The sequence below is a fragment of the Nicotiana tabacum genome, chromosome 3, assembly GCF_000715075.1.
Source record: "Nicotiana tabacum cultivar K326 chromosome 3, ASM71507v2, whole genome shotgun sequence".
NCBI classification, from domain to species: Eukaryota; Viridiplantae; Streptophyta; class Magnoliopsida; order Solanales; family Solanaceae; genus Nicotiana; species Nicotiana tabacum.
The window spans coordinates 194,685,520-194,705,526 of record NC_134082.1 but is presented as its reverse complement, the minus strand read 5'-3'; the positions used below and the strand labels follow the sequence as shown (position 1 = coordinate 194,705,526).

Sequence of the window (20,007 nt, the reverse complement as noted above, 5' to 3'; positions counted from 1 at the left end):
GAGTTATTTTGGAGTAATTCGTATGAGACAAAAATCACGTGCTCACACATGTTTTGAATCGATGAATATTTGAACTATAATTAGGAGGGCTAAGTGCACCGTTGGCCACTTCTAAGGCTGTTATTTAAAATATATTTACACTTTACAATGTATTTAACGATTAGCCATTTCACTCTAATTTCAAGACTAAGTATCCTGAATTTGAAATTTAGGACACTAAAATCCAGGAGTTAGTATCCTAAATTTTTGAGCTGCTAATTTGAAATTTAGGACTAAGTGTCTTGAATTTCTGAACTGCCAATTTAAAATTCTGGACATAATTTTCAAACTTTTGAGCACAATTTTTGAACTTTAGGACACGATGTTCTGAAGTTTGAACTTTGAGGTTTAAAATTCAGGATGTCATGTCCCGGAGTTTGAGCGACATGGCTAATCTTTAAATATATTGTAAACTGTGAATATATTTTAAACATCCGACCTAAAAGTGGCCACTTGGTGTCATTTCCACATAACTAGGATATGAGTAGTATTATAGTTGTCCTCTATAATATACAAAGGCTTTCTTGTTGGGTTTCAGGAATGAAAAGGGGCTTGTTCTACACAGGAATGACACCAGGGAGCCACTTCAAATGGCTGCTATTTAAAAAATTAGTAAGTGTGTCTTAAATTTGAGTTTTTCAATTTAATTTTTTGGGATATTCCTGAAGATAAAATCTTTAATTTAAAATTTCAGGACAAAATAAATACTGACTAATTTTTAAATTCCCTGAGAATGACTATCTGTGTGCTTGCCCCCTTGTCTAACAATGTTTGGGCTTGATTCATAAACTAGTTTGCTCTGTGCAATTTTGCTTTGTAAACCTTGCTGTTGAAAGGTCTAGGCAAGGAGGTGGAGCCTTTTCAAATTGCTATTAGCCCATTCAAAAAAAATTCAACTTTATTACATTCTTACCAAATACTGTAATAGAACGAATGCAAGGAAGAATTAGTGAAAGAGTTGAAGAAGATGCGAGGACCAATAGAAAATGAAACGGTTAAATCTGAGGATGCAATTGTAACAAAAGTAAAAGATGAGGATACAATTGTACTTACCGACTAAGTTAGGGACTTTAAACATGTATTTCTGGACTCCAAGCATGCAAGAAAAGTTGATTTCTTTTCTTTGCTTAATTAAAGATTATGTTGACATAAAGTAGAAAACTTTAATCATTAAATGATTATGATATATAAAACATCTTATAAACCATAAAGATCTCATTATACAAGTCAAAGGCTAAGAATATACACAAATGCCCAAGCATTTTAATCACGAGTCAAATAACGAGTGCTCATAATTAGGTGGAACAAACAACTAATGACTCACTTTTAGGTTTGGTTAGGTAAAAATTAGTACTGTTATATTCTCCATTGATTGATTTGATAATTTTGAAAGTGTTACTCTCCTATTACATTAGCATTAACTAGCTAGTGGACAACTTTATTCCACATCTCCAAAGTCGACACTTTTGCAACATACTACTTCTGATACTTCCTTGTATCAAATTGTTTGTCATTTTGTCCATTTTCAACAATAAAATTATGGAGCACCAAACTTCGATTAAGACTTCTTTAGCAATTTTTTATTGTTTTGATATACAGATTTCATTTATAAATTTTCAAAATATTATATTACTCCTTCCCAAATACCATTCTTTGAGAAGGGCGAGAAGTGAAACTGCTTATTTAGTTTACAGTTTCAAATACTTCGTAAATTTTTTATCTATTAAAATTATGATTATGGTAGTTTTATTTAAAGTTTAATTATAAATTATATTGTAAAGAGTAAAAAAAAAAAAAATTAAGCTCCACACTAAACATTAAATGAGTTCAGGAACTACAACTCTTTTTGAAACTACAGAAATATTTAAAATTACTAGAGAAAGAAACAAAAGAAGAAGAAATTTAATTCTTATTGCAAAAATAGCTTAATAACTTTGATATTGTTATGAAATAAAGACTATAAAGTAAAGACAAGTATAGAAAGAAACTGATATATTATTCGAATTCAAACTGATGTACATAATGAACTGAAATCTCTTCTATTTATAGAAGAAAGGAAGTTGCTTTGTAAGCTGCTACAACAAGCTGTTGTGTAAGCTGCTACTACAAGCTGCTGTGTAAGCTGCTACTACAAGCTGCAGTGTAAGCTGCTACTACAAGATGTTGTGTAAGCTGCTACAAGCTGCTGTGTAAGCTGCTGTTGTACCAGATATGGATAATCTTCTACTGAGAGCAATAATTATCCATAACGGAGTACTGAATGGATAAGCTTATTATACCCGGTATGGATAAACTTCTACTAGGGGTAATGTTTATCCATAACTGGGTACCGAAGTGATAAGCTTATTATACCCGGTATGGATAATCTTCTACCGGGGGTAATGTTTATCCATAACTGGGTACTGAAAAGATAAGCTTATTATACCCGGTATGGATAAACTTCTACTGGGGGTAATGTTTATCCATAACCGGGTACCGAAGTGATAAGCTTCTTCAGGAAGCTTATTTCCAATATAATACTAAATAGATAAACATATTTACTGTGGAGTCCCATACGGATAAGCTTCTTCAGGAAGCTTATTTACAACGGAGTATTAAATGAACATCCATAATATAATATATTTATAACACTCCCCCTTGGATGTTCATTAAAAGATAATGTGCCTCATTAAAACCTTACTAGGAAAAACCACGTGGGAAAAAAAATCCCAGTGAAGGAAAAAGAGTACACATATTTAGTAAGACGCATTGCTAGGTGCCTCATTAAAAACCTTATAAGGAAAACCCCATGGGAAAAACCTTAGTAAGGGAAAAAGAGTGCATCGCCTATTTTACTCCCCCTGATGAAAACCTTGTTTCAAATATTTGAGTCTCCACATTCCAATCTTGTATACCATATTCTCAAAAGTTGAAGTTGGCAAAGATTTAGTGAATAAATCTGCTGGATTATTACTTGAACGGATTTGTTGCACATCAATGTCACCATTTTTCTGAAGATCGTGTGTGTAGAACAATTTTGGTGAAATGTGCTTCGTTCTATCTCCTTTTATAAATCCTCCCTTTAATAGCGCTATGCATGAAACATTGTCTCCGTATAATATTGTGGGTCTTTTATCACATTCCAACCCACATGTTTCTCGAATGAATCACTGATCTCAATCATATGCATTCCTTGCTTGCCGGTTTGAAATCGAACTTTATGGGTATCGGATAAATAGCCTGCATTACCAATATGATCTGCACCACTTTTGTTAGCATTAGCAAGATAAATAAGTGCACCATCTACACCGAGATAGAGTATTTCAGGACCAAGGAGTTCCTCGTCCTCTTCTGAAGGTCGGAACAAATCCTTATTTAGTTCAAGTGATCGAACAACCATTGGTGTACTCAATGGGTGCGCTTTGTCCATGTAAAAGCATTTTAAGACCCTTTCTGTATAGGCAAATTGATGGATAAAGATCTCGTCTGCTAAATATTCAATTTGCAGACCAAGACAAAGTTTTGTCTTTCTAAGATCTTTCATCTCAAATTCTTTCTTAAGATATTCAATTGCCTTTTGAAACTCTTCTGGAGTTCCAACAAGATTTATGTCATCAACATAAACAACAAGTATAACAAATTCTGATGCCATTTTCTTTATAAAAATACATGGACAAATAACATCATTTATGTAACATTCTTTCAGCAAATATTCACTAAAGCGATTATACCACATGCGCCCAGATTGCTTTAAACCGTACAAAGATCTTTATAATTTGATCGAGTACATTTCTCAAGACTTGAATTATATGCTTCGGGCATTTTCAATCCTTCAAGGATCTTCATATAGATTTAGCCAAATAAGTCATAAAGGTTAAGACTTGTATCTAAATGGTACGACATCTTCAAGTGTCTGGACTGCTAGTCCGATCCTCACAATCGTTTACAATATTGTGCACTATATTGTATTAAATGTATCGTCGACGATCATTTTGTGTCAGTTCCGAAGCGACATAACTTGTGGAGATCTCATCACTTTCTTTATTTTCAGGTACCTGAACTTTTTCGGGAGTTTCATGAAATGTTATGTCGTGGCTTCTTCTAGAGCATATTTCCTCCTCATTATGATCATTAGCTCCTACTATTTTTCAAGGATTGTTACCTTTGGAACCGATTGGTCTACCACGCTTCATGCGTACAATAAACTCTATCCTTCAGGGAATTTAATTTTAATAGGAGCATTTGCAGCTGAAATATGATATTTAATTTTGGATCAGCAAATGCTTCTGACATTCGACTTAAATTATCTTCTAAATGAGGATCATGATAATTCGATTCATATAGCATATTTTTCAACTGTTTATTCCATCCCCCAAATGTTAGAAAAACTAACATATATCCCCAATCATCTTTGGGAAACTTATCTTTGTGTATTATGGTAGAAAAATTAATCATATACCACGCAACAAAAGATAGTTAAAATATTTGATTTCTGATCCTAAACCAATTGTGAAGGGAGGACTTATCATACATTGTTGATCTGATGCATACAAGTGCTGTTATATGCAATTTAGAAAATCTTAGACCAACACATGAAGCTTTGTTATCATAAGCAATGGTTTAGACATTAATATGAGGTATTCAATGCTAAACCAGCTTGGATATAAACCATCATTATCAAGATGAACTGTCTTGATTTCATAATCTGAAAATTATGCTCTTAATCGAGAAAAGCAATTCCAAATGCCAAACTGCAGGTTGACAATAATTACACATGTAACCATCTCATATATGCACCTATAAGTGGTTCACATGATAGGTGAACGGGCCCATATTCACCTTTTATATATTTCAGAATCAGGGGTCTTAGTCCCAACTTTAGCTGGTATAATCAATTCATTATGAGAACAAGCAACACATGAGAATTCCTGAAGAAGCTTCTAGTTATTTAGTATATGCTTATCTGAATTCTCAAATAGCTCATTTAAAAATGGCAAATGAAAACTTCAAATTTATCATGTCATGTGCTATCTCTTAGTAAATTTCTGGTTTACTATGGCATAAACTTTTGCTTTAGTAAACTTCTAGTTTACTGTGATACATGATATAGTACAAATTAAAGAATAAGGCGGGTAACTTCTCACATACATATTATTTTACCCCCTATGATTGTGGAAACATGAAGATTATCAATCTTCCAATCATTTGTAGTCTCAATATGGCCATTTGTATTAGTAAACTTCAGGTTTACTACAACATATGTTTTGACCATAATCATATAATATGAATGACATATTTGTATATAAGCTCTTCGAGAGCCTTAATTTATTATTCACAATCTAATATATATCTGACACTACTGGTGTCATGTATTCTTTAGGCAAACATTTAGCTCTTCAGGAGTTATTGATACATTTTGTACTATCAAATATTGCTCAGACACTGCTGGTGTCATGAAAGAAAATCACAAGCAAATAAACAATGTAAAACAATTGTTTAAGCACACGAAAACTCTTCTTCATAATATTTTTCCACTTCAGGAGGCAATTTCAACCGTGTTACTTCTTCAGGAGCAAATTTAAAATACGAAATATTGAGTATATATTCTCTCAATTATATTAACTCTTCTGGAGGTGAATTGTAATGTATTCACATCAAGAGCGCGTTCATATTTACCCGACTTATTAGTATTGTCACATTCACTTCAAGGAATGGATTAATATTATCAAAAGTTCTCATCCTTCAGAAAATCGAACATAATTATCTGAATGCGCATTAATCACATCAAATTGTGATGCCTCAACCTCTTTTAAAATATTTACTACTTCAGGAGCAAATCGAGGCGTGCATTTAATATAGAGAATATTTATGTAGCTTATCTTCAATTGTAACTATAGAAAGCCTAAATTATCACTTTTGGTGATCATAGACATATACCACTTCTGGTGGTTAACAAAATATAATTACAATGAGATATATGAAATATAACTACTTCTGGTGGTTGTATATTTCTTGCAAACTCTGCTAGAGTTTAAGTTGATCTAATAATATTATCCATATTCTTTAAAATGACATAAATAAGATATATTATAGTAAACATCATTATCAAATCATAATTTTTCTTTATGTACAACAATTACATAACCATACTATCTATTACAAATAACAAAAATTAAAATATTTACATTTCTACAGATTCACCACCGATTACATGACTTGTTTCTCCTTTTGGGAGTGCAAAGTAATCAGCTACATCCAAATGCATGAAGTCTAAATTATCTTCAGAAATAAAATTTGCTTCAGCATTTTTCTCTGTCTTCTTCAGGAAGGCTTGATAAAGCTCAACCAGGTGCTTTGGCGTACGATAAGTACGTGACCAGTGCCCTTTTTCTCCACATCTATAACATGCATTTTCTACATTTGGCGTTTGCACCGCTTCATGCTTTTGTTTCTTCCTTTTCCACTGCTGGTGGTGAGAAGGCTTCTTTGGTGCATTATTATTACCATGATTGAGGTTTCTTCCCCGACCACGGTCATGACCACGACTGGGGCCACGACCTCTTCCACGTTTAACTTGGTGGAAGTTCGTCTCATTCACTTCAGGGAATGGACAAGAACCAATAGGTCGGCTTTCATGATTTTTCATTAATAGCTCATTATGTTGCTCTGCTATAAGAAGATGTGAGATAAGTTCAGAATACTTTTTAAATCCCATCTCTCGATATTGCTGTTGTAGGAGCATATTCGAGGCATGAAAAGTGGTAAAAGTTTTCTCCAACATATCATGATCAGTAATATTATCACCACATAATTTTAATTGGGAAATAATTCTGAACATAGCAGAATTATACTCACTGATAGATTTAAAATCTTGTAGCCTTAGATGAGTCCAATCATAACGTGCCTGTGGAAGAACGACCATCTTCAGGTGGTCATATCTATCTTTCAAATTATTCCACAGTATGACTGGATCTTTAATAGTGAGATATTCCATTTTCAGGCCCTCATCAAGGTGATGGCGTAGGAATATCATTGCTTTGGCACGGTCTTGGTTTGATGCTTGATTTTTATCCTTGATGGTGTCTGCCAGACCCATCGCATCAAGATGAATTTCAGCATCAAGCACCCAAGAAATGTAGCTTTTGCCCGATATATCCAGGGCTACAAATTCAAGTTTAGAAAGATTTGACATTATTTAGGAAAAGAAAGTTCTTACCTCAGATACTTTCAAAATATTTGCTCGAGATGGTAGAGCTTCGTGCTGATAACGTGTTATGAAATAAAGACTATAAAGTAAAGACAAGTATAGAGAGAAACTGATATATTATTCGAATTCAAACTGATGTACATAATGAACTGAAATCTCTTCTATTTATAGAAGAAAGGAAGCTGCTCTGTAAGCTGCTACTACAAGCTGCTGTGTAAGCTGCTACTACAAGCTGCAGTGTAAGCTACTATAAGCTGCTGTGTAAGCTACTACTACAAGATATGGATAATCTTCTACTGAGAGCAATAATTATCCATAACAGAGTACTGAATGGATAAGCTTATTATACCCGGTATGGATAAACTTCTACTGGGGGTAATGTTTATCCATAACTGGGTACCGAAGTGATAAGCTTATTATACCCGGTATGGATAATCTTCTACCAGGGTAATGTTTATCCATAACTGGGTACTGAAAAGATAAGCTTATTATACCCGGTATGGATAAATATTACCTCCAGTAGATAAACTTATTATACCCGGTATGGATAAACTTCTACTGGGGGTAATGTTTATCCATAACCGGGTACCGAAGTGATAAGCTTCTTTAGGAAGCTTATTTCTAATATAATACTAAATAGATAAACATATTTACTGTGGAGTCCCATACGGATAAGCTTTTTCAGGAAGCTTATTTACAACGGAGTATTAAATGAACGTCCATAATATAATATATTTATAACAGATATAATAAAATAAAAATTAAGTGAGCATTCACGCAATTACCCAGTAACAATATGAAAAAAAAGAAAAGAAAAAATAATGGGTAAAATCTGTACACGCAACCTGTGTATGTCGCAAGCAAAGAGTACAAACCTCAATTTCTCTCTCTTATTCTTTGCTGATAGATTACCTGCTGCAACACTCAAATTTCCCATTATTCAGAGCCGCGTGAGTCTTTCACCTTCTTCTTTACCGTAAGCTCTTTCTCCATCCCCTCTCTCCTTCTTTTTTTGCTTTGTACCTCTGTATATGTTAGCAGAGCGGTAAGTTTTTTGATTGATTGATTGATGATCTAACCATGTATTGCGTTTTCTTCAATTGGGTCTTGAAATTTTGTTTTTTTAGGGTACTTCTTCATTCCTTCTTTTATGCAATTTAATTTTTTTTTACATTCAAAGAGCAGTGGATGCGGTTGAACCAGCTGCAGAGGGTTAGATCCACATCTTTAGCTTTGTTTGTTCAAAGTGTGGATTTTGAGCACAATGTTGTTAACGTCTATGTACAATCTTCTCTTTGGTGGAGTTTAGTTTTTATTATTAGTGTAATCTGTTAAGAAGGGGTTCATTGAGTTCTCTTCTCTTTGCTCTTTTTTTCTTTTTCTTTTTTTCTCCCCTCCTTTTAACTCTTTTCTCAATTGAAATCTCGGATTTTTATTGTTGCAAAACCTATTTGAGGCCTATTAGCACACCTAGTGTTTCTCCTTGAAGAACTATAGGCAGAATCAGATGCAACAAGCTTATGAGATATGTGGAAAAGAAAGGACAAAACGAAATTAAGAAAGGATTAAATGATCGGGGTTTCCATTCGAACTAGTGCCTTAAGCAGGAAGGACATATAATTATGTGGTGAGGTATCACATATAAGATAAAGCTTGCTTGTAGGAGTGATCTTTCACCTTTATTGAGGAGATATAAAACTAGCTTACTTACTAATACATAGGCAAGAAGCACTTCTTTCTCAAAGTCAACTTTCTCCCTTCGCTAAAAATTCCACATTGAGTATAGGTAGGAGATTCAATTGTGTGAAAATTGATCAAGGTGTTCTAATGTTTTACCATACTCATGGAAATTATGGTGGAGAATGAGGGTAAAATAGAGCTAAAAAGAGAAGTAGCCTCATGTAGCAGGCCCCAAGCAGAGGCGGAACTAGAATTTGAAGCTTATGAGTTCAAGATTCTATTTTTTCTAAGTTATCGGGTTCTAAATTAATAATTTGTACATATTCAATGACTTTTAAAGACAAATACAGAGTTTGGATCAAAACTAATGGGGTCGGCCGAACCCGCGTCCGAAGCTCTAGCTCCGCCCCTTGCCCCAAGTAGTAGAGTAAGGTGTGTATTAAGTTGATCTCAATTGTATAATAGCATTTATCCATGTCTTAATGTGCATCTTTTTACTTGCATTTGGTTCTTGACATCGGATGTATTGGCTTCGTGGTTAGGTTTCCCATTCCTTTCACACCATTTGATTGCATTGTTTGGTTTATTTCTATTTTTTCTATCTGTTTTCCTTCTCTCTGGCACTGATTTATAGAATTCTTTTTTCTGTTGACGGTGTCAACAGTTAGGGTCAGTCCAACTTCTGAAAACATCAGTGCCTTTTGAAGCTATATTCTGGGGTAGTCTGGCTAAAGCTAGGTGATGCACCTAAAAGGGAGGGGGAGAAAGTAAAGGGGAAGAAGCGAGAAGGAGAGAAAGAGAGAGGAATGAGAGAGAGAGAGAGAGAGAGAGAGATCAATTCACATCAAGCATAGTAGCAAAAGGTTCTTTTTATTGTGCAAGGAACTTTGGGTAAGTTAGAATTCCCAATACACTTAAAACTTATCTCTGAAGTGTAATAAGAAGAAAATTATCACATCAATTTCATCAGAAGACTAGACTAAAAACAATCCAATTCAGAGAACACAATGATAAAGGCTACAGTTAATCTAAAAATAGCTAAGCATAAGCTAACAACTAAATAATGATGAAAGTAAATGATTAGTATTAGTTGGAGAAAGTCTTATCATCAATTAGAGATAGAGTTCCATTCATCTCAAGAGATTCGAGTTATTCAGACTCCCTATGATATACAAGGCCCTTCTGTGTCTTTTTTTTTGGTTGCTCTACTGCTATGAGGGGGAGGGGGTGGGAGAGGGGGAGGGGAAGGGGAATATTACATAGGCGGGGTTTGAGGTGTGAAGGATGAGGGGCTCACACCATGTGAGATACCCTCCAACCCACCCTTGTGTATTTTTTTCTTTCTCTATTACTATTAGGGAGAGGGGAGAGGGGAGAGGAGAGGGGTGAAGGATGAGGGGCTCGTACCATATGAGCTACCCTCCAACCCCAACCCTGTGTATTTTATTTGGCTGAAACAAATTTGATATAACAATTTATCTGTATCTATCCCCTTCTTCTGTCTCCCTTCCTCCTTCTTACTCCCCTCTCTTTTTCTATCTTATCTTTTCTGTCTTTCTCTCCTATTCTTCTTTCTCTCGATTTCTTAGTTTTTTTTCTCTTACCATTCTCTCGTTCTTCTCATTGTCATCAGTAGAGATAAATTTCTTCCCTTTCTCATCAATAGAGATAAATTCATGTCATTTTAACACCCCTATTTTCACTTTCTGCATTTTTAATCAAACTTAAGTTAACTTTTCGGATCAGTTATGATTGATTCTTGATCCATAACTTTTTAGATTAAAAAAGAAAACTTAAGAGAACTTTGGGACTAGAAAGTATAGGAGAAATATGTAATATCTATTGTGGTCTTTCTGTTTCAAAAAGAATTATGTAATATCTATTGCTTGGGAGATTGCTGTCAACCACCCATTTCTGGGATGATAACATTATTTGTCTCCATTTCAGAATATTGAGATCCTTCCCTTCTCTTCTCGTCTTTTCCTTCTTGTGAGCTTCGGGTCTTTCGGGAACAACCTCTCTACTCCTTCGGGGTAGGGGTAAGATTTGCCTCCCCAGACCCCACTTGTAGGATTTTACTGGGTCGTTGTTGTTGGTTTCAGAATATTGAGATCCTAAATATATCGTCTAGGATGTCTGTTGACCTGGTGAATTTCACCTGTCAATGGTGATCTTTGTTCATTTTGCTTTTAAAAACTGATAAATTTATTTTTTAGCTTTGGCATTTAAAGGGAAATTCTTTATGTTGCTGTTCTTTGAACTTTGTGCACTTTTCAATTAAATGATATGGGTATGCACTATAGCTCCATGTGGAAATTTATATTTCCAAATATCTGTATGAAGGTAGAGTCTATAAGCCTGGTCAGTGTAATTTAAAGATTTGTTAGTTTTATATTGACAAATTGTAACATTTGCGCATGATCATGCAGTGACAAAGAGTAGCATCTTTGCGCGTGTCCCATCCTCTTCTCCAACCCTTTTGACAAAGGTCAAAATAGTCTCGCCAACTCTAATGGAGGTTAAGCTATGGAATGATAAGCGGGAAAGAGAAATGTATGACAACTTTGCCGAGCTCTTTGCTATAATAAAGGCAACCGAAAAGCTCGAGAAGGCTTATGTTCGTGACATCATCTCACCTGCAGAATACGAAACTGAATGCCAGAAATTGATTGCTCATTTCAAGACATTATCTTCCACATTGAAAGATACTGTACCTAGCATTGAGCGATTTCATGACACCTACAAAATGGATTGCCCTGCAGCCCTAAACCGGCTTGTGACCTCTGGGGTGCCCGCCACTGTGGAGCACAGAGCCGCCGCTGCAATGTCAGCTACAACCTCAGCTGCTGTTGTGGCTGAATGTGTGCAGAACTTCATCACTGCTATGGACTCTTTGAAGCTGAATATGGTTGCTGTTGACCAGGTCCATCCCCTATTGTCGGATCTATCATCTTCCCTTAATAAACTTTCAATTCTACCAGCTGATTTTGAGGGGAAGACAAAAATGAGAGAGTGGCTCTCAAGGCTATCAAAAATGGGAGCTGCAGATGAGTTGACAGAACAGCAGGCTCGTCAACTCCACTTCGATCTTGAATCATCATACAATTCTTTCATGGCAGCACTGCCCACTGCTGGAACTTAATTGCTTATTTCAGGTGATATGTTTGTACATATGATGTGGCTGATTTTTTTTTAATCAAGTTTATACTACATATGATGCTTTATTTGGTTGAACTGCTGGTTGATCATTTTGAGGATTCGGAAAAGAGTCATGTAATTTGCAGGACTGTGTCTGGTGGTTCCATTTTATTCAACATGAACTCATCCCAGACAACATTTTTACTTGGTTTGCGTGCTTTTCTTTTGTAACATTATTGAGCGTTTGATAGTAGTTTTTTCAACTGAAGTGCTAATTTTTTTTATGTTAAATTAAGCATCCATGGCATTAACTTATGAAGTAATATTACATTTATTATGTGGTATCTTTGGCTTCGCTCATATTTCAGATTTGGCTTTAAGGGAGTATCAGGATTCATGATGATAGGGTCATTGTTTTGCTAATATTCTTAAAACAGTGTTCTGGGAAATGGCTAAATTGAATGATCTGGTGCTTCAGGTTGAGTCATCTTCTGTGAAGTGTTTTTACCCTCATTAGCTGATCAAGCAAGTTTTGTAGCAGCATATTCAAGGCACCCTCGTTAGTTGTCTGTATGTCATGACCAGATTTCCTTTTATGCTAAGATGTTTTAAAACCTGCTACTTGTTATGTGGTTCAGCTTCTTAGAACTATAAGCTTTGATGGGTTTTGATATCAGAACCTGGAATGTCATTTATCCGTTACTCCAATTAGCATGTGTATAGTACATCCCTGGGTTTCCCTTTGTTCCCTTCATCTGCTACTTTTAGCTCATGGTTTAGGATCGGGGTTATTTCCATCAACTTTGTTGGACCCTTCACTTATGTTCTCAGCTACCATGGCTCAGTTCTTTATCGATCTCACTCCACTGCATCGAGGTTCTCTACCCGTTCTTCACTTGCAACAGATCTCTTTGACAACATGTTTACAATACCTTTTCGTGATTACGAGTACAAATCTCTTCAAGCACACCTTTGCTCACTATCTCAGAAAATAGTTTGGTCCACTTGAGATTTTGAAACCTTGCCTATTGCTTTCAACAGGGTATATTAATGTACTATCTGTAGTTTTCTCTGCAAAGGTAATTTAACTTTAAAGGCCTTTTCGTACGTGACGGTAAAAAGCTCCACAGGCTCTATGTCATTCCTGGTTATTCTAACCTGCATCTTCGAGCATACTTGCTTTAGCTCTGTTTAGATTTTGCTGGCGTTGCTTATTGTTTGTTTAATCATCAATGGCTTTGTTAATTGGATTAATTTCTTAAGAATCCCTGGCGAGTACCAACAGTTCGGAGCCAGACTGGGACTGGACGAGAGTATACACAAAGAGGAATCCAACCCCCCTCCCTCCACTCTCTTCCAGGGGAAACAGAAAGCAGCACTTTAACATGCACGACAACATCAGACATGAATTAATGTGTTCGTCAACAAAAAACCCTAAAACTAGGCAAGCATTTCAAAAGTTAAAAAGTGGACGAGTGACACTTGATAGACTCGAGGAACGATATCTAGTATAGAAGCAAACGATATCTAATATAGAACAAAAGCAAATGAGTGCAAGTTGTACAAACAACACACGCAGAGTACGAGATCTTTGCTTCTTCATATTTATTGCCCTAAGAGAAGTGGATACTTTTGGTATACACATAAGGTACCAATATCACATATGCATTATAAGTCTGATCATACTGTGCAGAAATTGGCGAACTCTTAAAGCCATATTGTATTAACATGCTCTCTTATTTACTGAGGCAAAAAGGTCCAACTGAATTGTAAAGGAAAGAAAATCAGCTAGTATCTTTTGAGAAGATAATATCAAGAACAAAAAAGTTTCTAAAATTCACCTTTATAATCTTTACTAATTGGTCAACCCCACTCTCTCCAGGAAACAATGGCTGTCCACCACCGAAAGGATTCGTCGGAAGAGTTTTAAAACAAGTAATACGACACATGACCAAGAATAGCGCAAAAACATTAAGACAGGGTATACCTGTCCAAGAAGTAACTCAGCCATCACACAACCTGTAGACCAAATATCAATAGCTGTTGTATATTCCAAATATGGGTTCAGGGGCACGATAACATCTCGACCAGATATATGACTCATTGGGTTCACCTTTCACCTAACCAGTAGTCAAAGAATTAAGTCCGAAAACTGGAGCAGGTGCATGACTCCTAAATACAAAGTGGTCATTGCCGAGAGAAATTAGCAAAACTTCTGCGCTTACAAAATCACAAAGCTTCAGCTGATGCGTGTGTGGATTTACCCAAGTACAGCGACCCAACTGAATTCATAAGTTACAAAATCAGATGTGCATATAACACACTGCAGCTAGTCATACTCATTCCAGGGAAAAAATAAACACTTATTATACAATCATGATTATGGAGCCTTTTAACCAGAAACAATGAGGCCCATTATAGGCACAAAAACACTTCTTATGGTTGAAGTGTTCTATTCTTAATTCAAGGTTTTCTATCTATTCCTGGATCCTTTCATTTCGTCTAACATTGGATGGCTCCATTATCGATACTTCAGTCGCATCAAACACCACACCAGATGAGTTGTATGATACGATCAACAAGCTGATATCCATATCACGCTCCAAAAATGTTATTATGCTCCCTCCATATGTAACGTACAATTGTAGGAGTTCATCCCTAAGAATATTGTTTATGAGGTAGTGCTCTCCAACCAATATCTCGTCTATAAAAACCTCCAGGCCAGCTAATTTGTTCAACGGCTTGGTAGGCTCTATCCCGGGCCTTTTCAAGATCCTCCCCTGTCGCTGTGACTCCAAGGACGCGTCCCCCAGTAGCTATGAAATTTCCATCCGCATCAAAAGCAGTCCCAGCGTGAAATACTTTGACTGATGGAGAAACCTGCTCTGCTTCCTCGAGCTTATGAATGATTGTTCCTTTCTGGTAGCTGCTGGGGTAGCCTTTACTTGCCAGTACAACCACCATGGCTGACCCAGGGGACCAGTCCAAAGACACCCCATGTAGCTCCCCACGACAAGCTGCTAGCAGAACTTTGACCAAATCAGACTCTAACCGGACCATCAACACCTGAAAGCGTAGGAAAAGAGTTTAAAACAACATCATGGGACAGGGTATTTACATTAAGCACAATCAGACCCCACTCCTATTTCCCTTACATGCTTCGAATCATTTTCCATGTAAAACCTCCGAAGCAACCAGAAAAATTTGCCAGCTATAGTTGAGTAGGGTAGACGAACAATAAAAGATGAAATGTACACCACGTCAAACTTCTGCTCTTTCTGTGACCAAGAATTGCCCTTCCCTACAATTCTGCTTTCATGAAATAAGCAAAGCATAGGAAACAACACAAAAGACTGACTAACTCAACCATTGTTGCTCTAGAATAGACCACATTGGCAAACCCAAGTAAGCACAAAACCATCCATTAATATTTTGAACACTACAGAGATATTCCCGCAATTTGGAACAAATGAGGGTCTCCAATCACCTATCTTAAACGAAATACTTGATTCGCATCCTAGTATACATGAGAAATATCAGTAACTATTTGGAGTTACTAATTACCCAAAAAGGTTCAAACAAAGTTCACTTGACTTGAACCCCTATACAACCACTCAAATTGCATCCCTAGATGCCATTAACTAGGAAAATGAGGGTCCACAGTAAGCTAATTCTATACTTTAAGATTGTCTTGTGAATAAGTATGTAGTCAAAAGATGGCTGTCTTGTAAATAAGTATGTAGTCAAAAGATGGCTGTCTTGTAAATAAGTATGTAGTCAAAAGATGGCATTTTGGTTATCACACATCAATAAAAAAGTGATGGAACTCAACACCCTAGGACAGGTGTTCTATTGTGAATAGGTTGAAAGTACTATTCCAACAAATTGAAAGAGGACCATGAAAGTAGGCGCAATAGGAACCTGTTATCCAGAATAAGAATGCCAACAGATCTATGAATCATATCACAAATGAGATTTTTCAAGTTCAGGAATCAGAAGCTAAGGAGCTTATCTAGCAATAACACCACCAAAGATCCCACCCCAAAACCAATCAGTGTTCCACGCAAAAAGATGATTTTGAACCAATTTAACGGAATTCTTCGCTTGTAGGATACCACAGTAATAACTCCATTGATGCTGAAAGACTAACTCCACATCTACTTAGCAAATACCATACTGGGTGATCAATAGAAAGTAGTGTGTCCCACACAACATATTCATACTATATCAAAGTGAAATAGCGCAGGACAAATGCTTCCCAAGCGTAATTTGAAACTAAGATCTATGGTACTAACACAAATTTCAAAATGCAAACAGAAAGTTTGGTTGCAAGTGGCAAGCAAATCCAACTAACCTGGCATTCTGGATCTCCAAAGCGCACGTTGTACTCAATTAACTTTGGTAAACCAGATTTCTTCTCTATCATGAGCCCTGCATACAGAACCCCAACAAACTTGCAGCCTTCTTCAGCCATTCCCTACACTGTAGGGAGAATTATAGACTCCATGACCACTGATTGCAGTTCTTTTGTCAAGACAGGAGCCGGTGAATATGCCCCCATCCCACCAGTATTTGGTCCTGTATCACCATCCCCAACTCGTTTGTGGTCTTGAGCAGATTCTACAGGTATCGCATGCACACCATCTACCAAGGCAAAAAATGATGCTTCCTCTCCTTCCAGATATTCTTCTACAATGACACGAGAACCAGCAGAACCAAAAACATTTTCTACAAGCATAGAATCAACAGCCTCGTATGCTTGCTCCAATGACATGGCAACAATAACTCCTTTACCAGCAGCCAATCCATCCGCTTTAACAACAATGGGGGCACCTTCCCGTTTGATGTACTTTTTTGCAGCGGATGGATCTGTAAACGCTTGATACTGCAGATAGCCAAGAGATGAAATGAACCAAATAACTAGAAAAGCCAAGTATCATAACAAAGAGTTTTATTAAGAGAGAAAAAAAAACAAGTAAATATAACTGGATACAAGACGCAAACCTTTGCAGTTGGAATTCGATATTTATCACATAAACTCTTCATGAAGTTCTTAGAACCTTCTAAAGCAGCTGCTTCTGAAGAGGGGCCAAAAGTAGGAATTCCTTCCTTAACAAGGTCATTAGCAAGACCTGCAACAAGCGGAGCCTCTGGTCCCACAACAACCAGCCCAACTCCCCATTTACGACAAAAAGCAATCACAGCTGAACTATCTAAAACATCGAGGTCTTCTATGCAAGTTGCATCTCCTGAGCTGGAAATTCCCGCATTACCAGGTGCACAGAAAATAGCATCACAAGAAGGGGATCGACTCAGAGTATGACAGAGCGCATGCTCTCTCCCTCCTCCTCCAATTACCAAGACAACCACCCTTTCCTCTATAGTATCAAATAGAATGAATCAATAAATAATGTTAAAAATTATAACGGATTCTACAGTCTACACTATATCCATATCAATTGTGCTGATTATGCTAGTTAACATCTAGTTTGTGCCAGGTAAATAATAAAACCAAAAGAATTGATACTTTAACATAAAAAAGAAAGAATCTTTTGGCATTACATGGCATGATGGCAATTTCAAACTATTGAATAACAACTCAAAATTGCTTTTGTGCTATAAAGGGAGGTGAAAATCAAAACCTAGGAAAAGAGGCACGCATTAACATATCCATTTTGCGAAAAATAATAGAATCACTTTAGAATAAGCAGAATAATTGAAAATCTGAAATACCCAATACATATAATTGCTAAAATATTAACCAAACAAAGTACAAAAATAGCTTTCAAAAGCTGAAAGAACCAAATAAGAGAAGCAAAGTAACATTAGGGGATAACACTGGAAAAAATTAAAAAGCAAACACCCAATTTCATAGTTTTTTCCTTTTCCTACAAACACATTGGAAAGATTAAAGTGGAGTAGTAGTTCTTACCCGGGTTGATATTATCCACATAAAGGCTATTGAAAACAGTGGCGAAAGATTTGCAAGTATTAAAACCACGGCGATAAGTAGGACGAACTGGAAAATTGGAACAATTCCAATTGGCGGAACTGAATTTGAAACAACTCTGTTGGTTTGCTGAGAACAACCTCGTTGAATGGTTTTGGCAATTTCTTCCAAACTTTAAAGCAGTAGCTCCTATATTGAGAGAGATACAAGCCATTTTTCTTCTTTTCCTTTACCAATTCACCTCCTTTAACTTCAGTTGACCCAAAAAAAAAGTTTCAAGAAAATTCAAAATGGAGATGAGGAGGAGGAAAAGGGGAAGGTTTAGGTTTTAGTGATGTTTAAGAAAAAGGCAATTTTGACTTTGCAAAAGCCCCCTTTTCTAAAGTATCGGCGAATCAAATGGCTTTCGGCAATGTTTACAAGAACCAAAAATTAAGGTAATTATTTCTTAGTCTGCATTTTTAATTTAGGTTTTATTTTCTAGATTATGTCTAACAAATTATGCAGAGGATTAATAATTTAAAAAATAAAAAAAATTTTCTATTTCTTTTTAGAAATTGTGGGAAGGAGAACCTACAAAGAAATAAAAACTCGACAACTTTATACATGTAAATCCTAAACTTATTTATGGTATATTAATGTATGATCATCACACTTCTATCTGTTATCTAGTTGAGTGATGATAACAAATGGTTCAACACGAAAATAGATTAGCGACTACTCACTCCCCAACTAGCAATGAAGTACTAACACCATAAGTGACGGAAAGATTTCCTATCACCAAACTAAAATTATCGCCACTAATAGTTGCACTAGATCGCCTAACACACTAGCGACCAAGCTAAGAGTTTCGGCGACTCTGGAATTCTGATAGTCGCCACGAAAGGTAATGTGCTTTTTATTTTTTTTTTACTTTTTCTTTTTCTGTTATTTGTGGCAACTATAGTCGCAGCGAAATGTTTATTTCAGTAGCGGTGACCCCGATTCGTCACAAATAATATTCGGTTACGAATTAGGGCGTACGCATAACTTTTTGTAAGAGGTGTCATATTTTAAAAAGTAAAAAAATATTATTTAATATCATTTTTTCACATGTTGAAAGCCTTGCCCAATGGTGTAGTTAAATATTATTACTGATGAAGGTGTAGGTTCAATTCTCTTAAGCCTCAAATTTTTAACAAAAATGCTAGCTCACACATCATCAAAAAGTAGTATGTTTGGGTCAAGATTCAAACCTACAACCTTTATCAGCCCAAATACATGCTTGACCAGCGAAATAGAAAGTACTCTATACTAAGAAGCGGTGTTATTACTATATATCGCTTCATTTTGCTAAAAATATTAGTGTAAACTTTTAGTTTTTTTCCGGCAAAGTGATGTCGGTTTGACACCGCTTCATGGATCCGTCCCTTATTACGAATGTATTGACTAATTATTTTATTTAAAGAAAAAAGAGAGCTTCATTCTTATTAGTTGCTGGTTTGATTACATAATACAATATTTGTTTGTATTAATCTTAACTTTTATTTAATTTGTTCGTCTAGTAGGTGAAATATATAAGATAAAATTTATCGTACAGAATATTTATACTTTCTTTCATTTTTATGATTTAATAACAGATGGTAAAATTTATAATTATTGTTCAAATTAATGCAACATGTGTGATTAATGTAAATAAAAAGGTCGTTTTAAAATTAGTTGTTTTATATATGGTGAAGATTATACTGAGAGATTAACACTTTGAAAGAATAGAATTATTCTCTCATGCCATGTAGAACTTCATTCCGTCATATTTTGCTAAATAATGATAGATTTTCTTAATTATTTTTCTTCTTAATATCAAGTTATCGAGTGAAGTTTTAGGATTTTAGGATTCTTTTATGGACATTGTCGACAAGCAGAAGTTTAAAAATATTTTGATGGTTCTTTTTCTTCAATGTGTAAATATTTTGAAACGTATTTTTGAATTGCATAATTTATATTATGGCAATAAAAAATTCAAATTTTGTTGAGA

General features: G+C 35.7%; 1 protein-coding gene and 1 pseudogene across 9 annotated transcripts; one reads left to right on the top strand and one right to left on the bottom strand.

Moving 5' to 3' along the window:
- Positions 1-8,044: 8,044 nt before the first annotated feature.
- Positions 8,045-12,792, top strand: LOC107769174 (vacuolar protein sorting-associated protein 28 homolog 2). 8 transcript variants are annotated; one of them, XM_016588350.2, is made up of 3 exons: positions 8,045-8,201; positions 11,335-12,060; positions 12,522-12,792. In XM_016588350.2, exon 2 carries the CDS (start codon positions 11,418-11,420, stop codon positions 12,045-12,047), a length of 630 nt encoding a protein of 209 aa, XP_016443836.1. In that variant the 5' UTR covers positions 8,045-8,201; positions 11,335-11,417; the 3' UTR covers positions 12,048-12,060; positions 12,522-12,792. The 8 variants fall into 8 exon arrangements, with proteins under 8 accessions (XP_016443836.1, XP_075106455.1, XP_016443835.1 ...); XM_075250354.1 differs by having other exon boundaries at positions 12,481-12,792; XM_016588349.2 differs by having other exon boundaries at positions 12,412-12,792.
- Positions 12,793-14,209: 1,417 nt separating this feature from the next.
- Positions 14,210-18,816, bottom strand: LOC107769173 (phosphoribosylamine--glycine ligase-like; annotated as a pseudogene). The gene is made up of 4 exons (XR_012708090.1): positions 17,976-18,816; positions 17,048-17,421; positions 16,398-16,928; positions 14,210-15,109 (listed from the first exon to the last, which is right to left on the bottom strand). The product of XR_012708090.1 is annotated as a phosphoribosylamine--glycine ligase-like (transcript).
- Positions 18,817-20,007: the final 1,191 nt, after the last annotated feature.

Coding starts and splice junctions, on each gene's coding strand:
- LOC107769174 (XM_016588350.2), top strand. CDS start 11,418: ATGGAGGTTAAGCTATGGAATGATAAGCGGGAAAGAGAAATGTATGAC.